At 53.0% G+C, this 10092-nt stretch overlaps 1 protein-coding gene across 1 annotated transcript in view; it reads right to left on the bottom strand.

Moving 5' to 3' along the window:
• Nucleotides 1-2046: 2046 nt before the first annotated feature.
• Nucleotides 2047-10092, bottom strand: part of NT5C1A (5'-nucleotidase, cytosolic IA) — a 14335-nt gene continuing 6289 nt past the window's right edge. The window contains exons 2-6 of the mRNA XM_007453771.1: nt 8897-9064; nt 8301-8430; nt 6535-6657; nt 4098-4282; nt 2047-2412 (exon numbers count right to left, since the gene is read on the bottom strand). Of these exons, the coding sequence (XP_007453833.1) occupies nt 2047-2412; nt 4098-4282; nt 6535-6657; nt 8301-8430; nt 8897-9064 (972 nt within the window). The remainder of the gene's footprint in view (nt 2413-4097; nt 4283-6534; nt 6658-8300; nt 8431-8896; nt 9065-10092) is intronic.

Below are 10092 nucleotides of genomic sequence, written 5' to 3'. Positions count from 1 at the left end.
GTGGTGCCCAGACACCCAGCACAGCCTTGCCCTTCCTCCCCACGGCCAGCCTCTCAGCTGCTCCAGCACTGACAGGACAAGCCCAGCCCAGGACTCTCTTCTCACCCAAACAGTTGCTCATTTCCAGAACCACCTCAGTCTTCTGACTTTGTTCTCCCTCCTGCGTTATCTTTCTGACATTACGATCCTGCCCTCCACTGCCCAGAACCTGTGCCCATTCAGACCCTGGGCTGAGTCCTCAAAAGGATAAAGGTCAGGCCTCACGTGGCCTGTCACCCCTTTTCCTGCCCCCAGAAGTGTTCCAGCCCCCCCGCACACACCTCCGATGACACCTTTGGCTTTCTTCATAAAGTGCTTGCTCACAGCTGGGATTCACCCGGGAAGCTGGGCAATCAGTCCCCGCCACTGACGTCTCCTCACCCCTTCTGGGTCTTCCTGAGGGACCAGCCTTACTAGGTCCCACCCTCTCTCTGGAGAAAGCCAAGCTGGTCAGCAAACAAGGAGGCTGACTCATCAAGCAGTGAGAGTTCTTCCCTGGAAGTGGTGACAAAGAGGCTGCAGGGGCTCCTGCAAGGATGGAGAGTTCACCAGTGCACCGCAGGTGGAGGTCACCTCATCCTGGAGTCCCTTTGACAGCATCCTAGTGACGAAGAGCTTGCTACCTCGAATCACAATCCCATAGCTGGAGAATCTTGCTAATGCACACTGCAGCTCCTTCCTCTCTAACCAGTCACTGCATCAGACCTGACCTCCCCACATTTCCTATATCACTCCAGGCAGGCCTTCCCTTGGGCTCAGCCTGGACCACCTCCCACTTCAGCCCCTAAGGTTTCTCCCCTTGCATTTGAGCTCACAACAGTAAACACCAATTCTCCACCTCTTCCCCCCACCAGGGTTGCTTGGCAAGCAGAGTAGGACACAGTCATTGAGGGAGTGAGGGTTGAGGTGAAGGGGTTGATAGGCAAGAACAAATTAACTGGCTAAAAAGCAAAAGCGAAGGAAGCACTGAGCAGGCCTAGTAAAGCGCCTTCCCAGGGAGGGCCTGCAGTGCCCCCTGCTGGCCAGATGAGAGTCTGCATGCAGGTTAAATTCACTCGCTCCCTCCTTCCACAAACCCTGCACCTGGCAGCTGACCCTTGATGACTCAGATTAAGGCATCGCAGGAAGTAGACAGGTCATCTCATCCAGTGGTTTCCAAACGTGTAAAATTATAGGGAAGGTTGCTGTGGATGATAGTGTGCCTTGCCCATTTGACAAAGGCCTCTGGGCTGAGGAGCTGGTAGGGGCCAAAATCCAGCCTATATCCTGCTAACCAAGCTGTGTGCCCCAGCGTGGTCTGGGTCAGTCCAGAGGAAGGGCCGTCTTTTCACAATTCATTCTAGAGACAGTGTCCTTCTATAATTTGTACAAAGGTACCATATATATCAGGAGAAGCCCTGGCTCAGAATCCTTCCTTCAAAGAGGGCAATCTTATAAAACCAAGCTTCTTTAGTTAAAGGAGAGTTTGAAAACCCCCTAAAAGATGGGGAAACTGACTCATCACGCAGTGAGAGTTCTTCCCTGGAAGTGGTGACAAAGGGGCTGCAGGGGCTCCTGCAAGGATGGAGAGTTCACCAGTGCACCACAGGGGGAAGTCACCTCAACCTAGAGTCCCTTGCAAGGGAACTTAAAGTCATGCACAATGCCAGGACAAAGCTTAGAAGCCAGATCCCATGTCTCTCAAAGCAGTGTTCTTTGTACTACACTGAGCTAGTTTCATAAGCTCCTTTTGAGGCATTCTGCTGCTCTGACCCTCTCACCCTTAGTCCCATCAACTTCCCCCTGAAACCCAGCTTTTCTGCACAGTCTTACTTTCTGAGCCAGGATCATGGCACAGTGTTTGCCCGAAGGGGAGCTGGTGAGAATGCCGGACCAATTTGACTCACAGGGACGAGGGCGGACATGCAGAAGGGCAGAGTGGTGAGGAACTAGAAGGGTCCATTGGGCGACGTGTATGACATGGAGCCATGCCTGGAGCAATGTGGCTCAGCAGAGCTGGTGGTTCAGCTACAGTGCAGATGCGGCTTGCTTCGTGGGTGTGGTCCGCTGGGGTGTCTGCGCCACACCGTAAGGCACGTGGGCGGCCACTGTGCCCATCTCCTGAGCCCCAGCCACGTGGAACATCTGGTCATCAAAGAAGATATGTGGGCGGATCTTCTCCAGGAGGGGGCCCTTGGGCGCTCCCGCAAGGAACAGGGCCTCATCTGTCTCCAGGCCCCAGCTGCGCAGGGTCTTGAGAGCCCGGGCTCCAGAACTGGCTGCACTGCGTGCCGTCACCAAGTAGGTGCGGATTGGACACTCCAGCCGCAGCCCCTTGGAGCAGAACTTCTTTTGCAGCCTACCCAGAGCCTCCAGAAAACCCTTTAAGGGGCCCTATGAGAAGGCAAAGGCACACTGTGAGCTCACCCATCCCCCAAACATTTGCCCCCTCCCCGGCTGAGCTCCTACCTATAACACTAGGATCTTGCTGTTTGGGGTGGGAAAGCTTCTCAGGATCTCTAAACCTCTCAGTTCTGCTACGCCTGCTCGTGCCACTGCATGCATCAATTGGACTGTAGGTCCCTATGGCAGTCTAGGTGTCCAGACTGCTGTGATTGGGGATGTCTGAGTCAGAAAAACCATACCAGGGCTGTTACTATAGCAGCCCACCAGGTACACGAGTGTCTGTCCAGCAACTCCGTTAAGTGTGGCCTTTGTGCTCATCAGCAGGGAGGATATTAAGAATATTTAGTAACTATGGCATGGGCACCCTTCAATCAGAATGGACTTTAGCTGGGACAGACAGACCAATGTGTCACTGCCCAATATCAACCCTGCCCCTGGGGCAGATGAGTGGCTCAGGGTGTCGCGCTCCAGCTCTGTAGGGTCAGGGAAAGGATTTACTCTTTACCGTGCCTGGAGAAATGAAGCTTCATGAGGAGGTGTGAATAAAGGACCAGAGGATGATGAAGAGGAAAACTGTAACGCAGCTGGAAATCAGGAAAGGTGGGTTTCTGATCTTGGAGACCCCTCACTTGCTGGGTGACCTGGGGCAAGCAGTGGTCTCCTGGGGCTCTGCCTACCACTTAGCAGAAAAACTGTCCCGCTCTGGATTCTCAGGGATTTCAGAAGGAACCAACAAGAGAGAAAGTGAAATGATTACTCTGGAGTTATAGCTGAAGCCTCCTGAGCTCTTGGAGAGAGAGGCTTTGGGGTTATTGAGCACCCGGATTTTTGTTAAAAGCACAGATAGGAGCTCCCTGGAGGGCTGGAGAATGCCAGTAGCTCCAACCCCAGGGAATTTCCACCAGCTCTAGGGCGTATTCTGCTCTCAGTGGCACTCTGAGCAGTTTAAGGGTGAGTGAGGGTCTCTGAGCCCCTGGCCAAGGAATGGCTGGCAGGAGGTGTGAAGGGCTGGTGTGGCCCAAAGCAGATGGGCTGCCCAGACCCCACACTAGCTGGATCTCCTTTGCCCCAATGAAGGGTGCCAGTGAGGGAAGCAGGGACTTCTTGGGAGGATGGGATCCCTCTCAGAGGAGTGGGAGAATCTCTCAGAGGGACAAGCATTCCAGAGAGAGGATGGCAGCTTCAGAGAGAGAGCATGAGGCCTTCAGAGCGGGATGGGGACTTTTTAGAGATGGGATGGAGACCTCAGAAAGAGGATGGAGTCTTCAGAGAGGAGCTGGGAGCTTAGAGGGAGGATGGGGGTTTCAGGAAGGGGATAGAGACCTACACTTGATTTTAGCCAAAAGGCCGAGAAGCGATGGGGATGGAGACCTCATAACGGAGCTGCAAAGAAGACGTAGGGGCTTCAGAGAGGGGCTTAGAGAGAGAATGTGGGCTTCAAAGGGGGGATGGGAATGCAGTGAGAGAGGTGGGAGCTCAAAGAAGAGGCAGAAGCTCGCTGAGGGGACCCAGGGGTCAGGTGAGAGGGAGGAAGGCTTGAGACCTAGGGAGGGGACCTGGATGGATTCTGGGCTGAGCTTGGGGTTTGGTTCTGGGCTGGAGGTTCCAGCCAAGGACAGGTTCTGGGGAGCTTCCTTGCTCCACCCAAGGGTTCTGGGGAGTGTGTGGAGCACCTGGGCCAAAGGTTTGTTCTCGTGGACCTTCTCATGCTCGAAGAACCTGTCCAGCCCGTGGGCCTTCACGATGCGTTCCGACTCATCTGAGAAGAGCACAGCATCCCCATCGAAGGCCACCCGCAGCTGACTCTGGGAGACAGCCACATCCCTGCTGGGGCTGAAGATGGTGGCGGCTGCGATCCCTGGGCAGAGAAAGGGAAGCATTGTCTGCATTCGTCTAGGTAATAGGGCCCTGACACCTGCCTCAGCTGCCTGGGGGCCAGGAGAGGGCTATCTCAGGCTATCCTTGCCCTGCTTGCCTCACCTAGGACTCGGGGGCCGGCTAACGAGGGCTAATATTCAGAATATTTCAAAACGGGCCAGTAAGAATGGATAGTGGCTTTTGCTCTGAGTAGGGCTCTGAAGGCCCCAGCCTGTGCCAGGGTTTCCCTTTTAGTTGCTGCTTTGACGGAAGGTCTGGGAGGTGTCCCAGGGAACAGGGGGCACTCAGAGGACTCAGGGCAGGAGCTATTTATTAATTGGCATGGGGGAATTTCAATACTTTAATATCTAGTAAGTTTATGCTGGTATGGACCAGACAAACATCAGTCCTGGATGGCAGGGAGGGTCCCCCAGGCCACCACTGTCCTTCCTGGAGTTCCTCACAGGCCCCTGATGTAGATCTACAGGGGGGCTGGGAAGGAGCCCCGACCCTGGCTGGGCCTCAGTTACTCTCTCGCTGTTGATTCTGGCAAGTCCCTCACCCTCTCTGGACCAAGATAAAATTAAGGGTGCTCAGCTCTGTCTGGGGCTGAGATTCTAGGCTGCAGTCTGTGGTGAGGTGGGTGTGGGCACCCCCTCAGTCTGCCGCCACAATGGCACAGACTCTGGGCTTCTCCAGAGGGCCCAGTATGCCTGTTGGGAACCCTGGCTCCAACTAGAACTCACTGGACAGCAAAGAGCGGTACCGGGAAGCTGGAGACCCAGGCAGTGGGCTCAGCCCATCCCCAATTCTTCACCTCTCCAAAGGCACGTCAGCCCTGCTCTTTGGGAATCTAGGGTCGCAGGCCTGGACAGAGGCAGAGATTTGGGAGGGAAGAACAATGCCAGCCTCACCACAACTTCACTAGCCCGAGGATGTGTAAGTAGGCCCAGGCCCTGGACATCAGGCCAGGGACCTTCTCAGCTTTGCCAGGGCTGGAACCAAGATGAACCAGAACCACTGGACCTGGGGAAGGCCTGCCTCCTGACCATCCCCTGCTCCCTAGCCTGGGCTTAAATTATAGACATATAGAGGCACACATACGGACCAATGCCAAGACCCCAACCAGAGGGAGTGACATCTGTCTAGGGAAATGGCTTCCGCTTCCTGGTTAAAGAAAGTCTCTTGGAACCCCAAGCATCTCAGGGGAGTGAGGCATCAGCGGGAGAGAGGCCAGGCTTCCAGGCAGGAGACAGCATGAAAGAGGAAGAGGAAGGTAAACATATCGTTGGTTGATAAACAAACTTATGGTTACCAAAGGGGAAACACTGGGGGGAAGGATAAATCAGGAGCTTGGGATTAACATACACACACTACTATATATAAAATAGATAACCAACAAGGACCTACTGTATAACACAGGGAACTCTACTCAATATTCTGTGATGACCTATATGAGAAAAGAATCTGAAAAAGAATGAATATATATATGTATAACTGAATCACTTTCCTGTACACCTGAAACTAACACAACATTGTAAATCAACTATACTCCAATAAAATGTCAAAATAAATAAATAACAGTAGCTTTCAGCCTGAGGAGCCCTCCTGGGCAGTGGGGCAGCTCTTCCTCCCCTGTGAGCCTGTCTTCTTCCGTGAGCGATATGGAAACACACCTTGTCAGGAGACTATGGATACCATCCCCAAAACTGCCCCTTGAAAGACACATGTGGAGGGAAATTCTCTTTGTCAGCACTTGCAGCTGTGTCTCTAATCTCACCTCAGCACTGGCCGGCCCAGCTGCTGGAATGCTGGCCGTTTCCCAGACTCTACTGCTCAGGCTGGACTAGGTACTGATTTCCCTCCTCACTGGCCCAGAGGAGGACAGAGGCTGCCCATGGTCACACAGGAATTAGAACTCCTACTGACCTGGTAGATTCTTGGAAGGGAGTAGCTTTCTGGACTGTAAGGAGGGTTCCCATGGAAACGGAAGGCTGGGTGATGCCGATGAGTAAAGGCATCCTTAACATGGTAGGACAGGAGGTGGGACAGTAGAATAGATGGGCAATAAGTGAAATGGGTGAGGCCTTGTTCTCAGAGTTTACAGGACAGGTCATAGGAATTAAGGAAGGTACTCCCCTTCCAGTTACCATGGAAACACTTAGAGCCTGCTCAGAGCTTTAGGACAAGGCTTCCCACCTCTGAGATCCCTTAGCCAGATTCCCCACACTCTCCTTCCCCAGTTTGACTCACCTTCATCGATGGCTTCCTGCACTTTTTCTGCATCAGCCGACAAATAGAGATTGGTGTGATAGGCCTTGAGGTAGCAGATGGGGCTGTTCCCGCCTGTCATGCAGAACCTCTCAATGGACAGGTCTGGAGAGGAGGTAGAGAGTACCCAGGTGATGCCTGGGTCAACCCTCAGGACCTCAGAGTGGTCCCTCCGTGTTCAATGGATGCCATCTTGGCTCTGAGTGGTGGGGCAGCAGAGTGATTCTCTGAGTGATTTTAGGCCAGCGATCCCCTTCTCTGAGATCCTCCATTCTTCGACCATGAAATGGGGATGATCACAACTCTGGAGGAGTTGCCTGGCTCACAGTAATATCCCCTTTCAGGGGATCACAGTACTACAAAAGTAGGTCCCAGCCTTGTGGCTCATGGTCCCACCTGGTCATAGCTGACTGGATAGGGGTAGGCACCTGACTCAAGCTGGGCCAATTAGATTCCCTCCCAGCCTGGGCTGAGAGTCACCTAGTACCTATGTCTGTGCAGGTTGTAAAACTTTGCTTGCTGATAAATCGCTGCTGCTCTGAGCCCACTGAGTTACCCCATCACTACCCCAGCCCCTCACACAGGAGGGTCCACAGTGGAAGGGCACAGCAGGGGTCCTTCAGGAGTCTGCTTCAGTACCATAAGTGGTGTCTGTCCTGATTCCTCGGTACTTATGTCACAAGGTAGTTAAACATTTTGAATATCACCCCTGCTCCTAACAATTTGAAATTAGGATTTTAAAATGCCAACTGGCCTCTCTTGGTTGCTGAAAACAAGGAACAAGGACTTGTAAACTTGTCAATTTGGGCCATATTCATGAAAAGCAGAGAAACCTAGTTTGTAGAAAGAGAAAAAGAGACAGAAAAAAAGAAGAAAAAAAAAAAAAAAAAGTAAAGAAAAAAAGACAAAAAAAAAAAAAAAAAAAAAAAAAAAAAAGGAACAGATTTGCTGAGAGAAGCAGAAATAAGGGCTCATGTGGTCCAGAGAGAAAAAAAAGCCCTGGAGAGATTGCCAGTACTTGGATTCAGGCCTTTGTGAGCCCAATTTCACTTCCTTCCCTGTGGTTCCAAGAGGCACACCTGTAACCTAATAAGAAATCATTTTCGGGAATTCCCTGGCAGTCTAGTGGTTAAGACTCCACGCTTCCACATAGGGGGCACAGGTTCAATCCCTGGTCAGGGAACTAAGATCCCGCATGCCATGCGGCACAGCCAAAAAAAAAAAAAAAATCATTTTCTTCAGCTTAGGCTGGCTCTGGAGGGTCTATTACTTTCAAACAAGAGTTTGGACTAAGACACAAAGTCCCTTCACTCTGACGACTGCACCTGCCTCCGCCAGCAGACTTTAAGGCCTGTCAGCCCCCTTGCAGAGACAGAAACTGAGGCACAGGGGCAGCAAGTGCCCTGCCCAATCACATAGGGAGTGGGACCTGTGCAGCGATGTGCTGGAGCCAGCTTGTACCAGCTTGCAAGAGCCGAACGTTAAACATCCAGGGACTTTTGGAGCCAGTTAGATTGTTCAACTATTGGTAGCTTGACATCAGCCATGGTGGGAATATTTACACCCTGAATATGGCAATGCTACACAAGCAGGGTTTTGGGGGTTTCTTTTGTTTCTTGAAAGGGCCTGTTTACCAACACCCCTCTGAGCTCGAGTTTCCAGTGGGTTTACCTGCACCCTGCAGAGGAGTGACCCCAACCCCGGGTGTCCGGTAGGGGTCACGTCCTGGCCAAAGCCCTCATGCTCACCATAGTGGTTGATGCTGTTGATGAGACGGACACCCACTTGAGCGTGGTTGTTGGTCACGAGGACGATGTCGAAGACGTCCTCGCTCTCAGGGTACAAGTCCCGCAGCCGTCTGTTCACAGCCTCCAGAGCCTGGATGGGAGAGTGGACCCTCGGGCTCAGACCCCCAGGGACTGATGCCTGGAGTTGGTAGCCAGGGTTGGGGAGGAGGGGTGAGTTGGGATCCGACACGGGGAGGAGAGGGGAGGTCCGGGGCCAGGCTCGGGGTGAGGCCAGTGGACGCAGGCTGTCGCCTCCTAGTCTCTGCCATTGTGCGCGTTGATTATTGCCCAGGGGTGCCGCACTAAAAGGGTGAGTGGGGGTCGAAATCCAGCTCAGGTTCCATGCACTAAGCTGGTTACTTGGAGTGGGGTTGCATTAGTCTAGAGGATGGGGTGGCCTCTTCTTCCCACAATGGCTGTCCACTTGCCAAACTATGCTCCTGTGTGGTGGCATCTGCCCAGAGGGGACCCCTTTTCCTTACTCATACACCCATGGGAGTGCTTCTCTTTAACGCCCATGAAGGCACCATATGGCCAGTGGTGGAACTGCCCCTCACCTTCACGAACGGGAAGGCCGGCCCAGGGCTGAAGGGCTCGTTCTCGTGTTCCAGCTGGTAGCGCACGTACTCCTCCACACCCTGCTCCGTGTAGATCCGTTGCTCCTCGTCCATGCGGAACAGGGCTCGGGAAGACACAGCAATGGTGACTGCATTCTGAGGCTTGGGCTGCAGAGGCGCAGGAGAAGGGGCTGACTCTCAGATTCTCTTGAGGCAGGTCTCATGTGTCAGCGCCTCCGGGGACCAGGGACAGGGAGAAGACACAGGTCCAGCCTCTGCCCTAAGGAGCTCAGCTTTGGGCAGAGGCAGACTTAGATCAGGACCCCCTCTGTGCAGGACCCAACTGGGGACTGAGGGAGTTGATGGCTCCCCCCGGAGGAGGACAATCTGATGGGAGGCACATGCCCTCAGGGAGTTTGCAATCTAGCCAGCCATCTGGACTCGACAGAAAAATGAATACAGTGTATGTAGCCAAAGTATGACAGATGCTCAAGACAGTCTCCTGATGGTTTCCATTACAAAATGGGAGCTACATGCCCTTAGGAAGAAGTGGTGCCCAGAAACATGACAGTTATATAAGGACATCTATCTCCAGCCCAAATCTTTCTCCTGAGCTCCAGACTCATATATCTAACTGCCCCAGTTGACTAATAGTCACTCAAACTCATCATGCCCAAGGCTGAATTCCCAGCATTCTCTCCACCCCCAAACCTGGTCCCCTCCTTGCTTTCCTCATCTCAATGCTTGGCACCACCAACCACTCATCACCTAGACCAGAAGCCCGGAAGTCAACCGCAAGTCTTCCCTCTTCCCCCATCAATCAGTCACCAAAACCTGCCAACTCTACTAGAATCCATCCACTTCTTTCTGTCTTCCCTACCATGGTCCGGCCCATCACCATCTCTCATTCCCTCCAATACGTGGTCCATACTGTTGTCAGGAGATTGTTCCCAAATTCAGATCTGATCATGCCCCGCCTCCCCCTTCAGTGGTACCCACTCTTCTCACACTCAGATCGGCAGCCTTGAGTATGGAGTAGGAAGCCCTTCATGACAGACCTTACCTCTGTCTCCACTGTCACCTTCCCATTACCCCGTTTTGCTCAATCTGACCTTTCTCATGTCTGAGCACACCTCCCCCCTACCTTCTCTGAGCCTTCGCACATGATGCTTCCTCTGCCTGATGTGCTCTTTCCC

Source organism: Lipotes vexillifer, unplaced genomic scaffold, assembly GCF_000442215.2.
Source record: "Lipotes vexillifer unplaced genomic scaffold, Lipotes_vexillifer_v1.1 scaffold213, whole genome shotgun sequence".
Classification (NCBI taxonomy): Eukaryota; Metazoa; Chordata; class Mammalia; order Artiodactyla; family Lipotidae; genus Lipotes; species Lipotes vexillifer.
The sequence above is the reverse complement of the archived record's forward strand: the minus strand, read 5'-3'. Positions and strand labels throughout refer to the sequence as shown.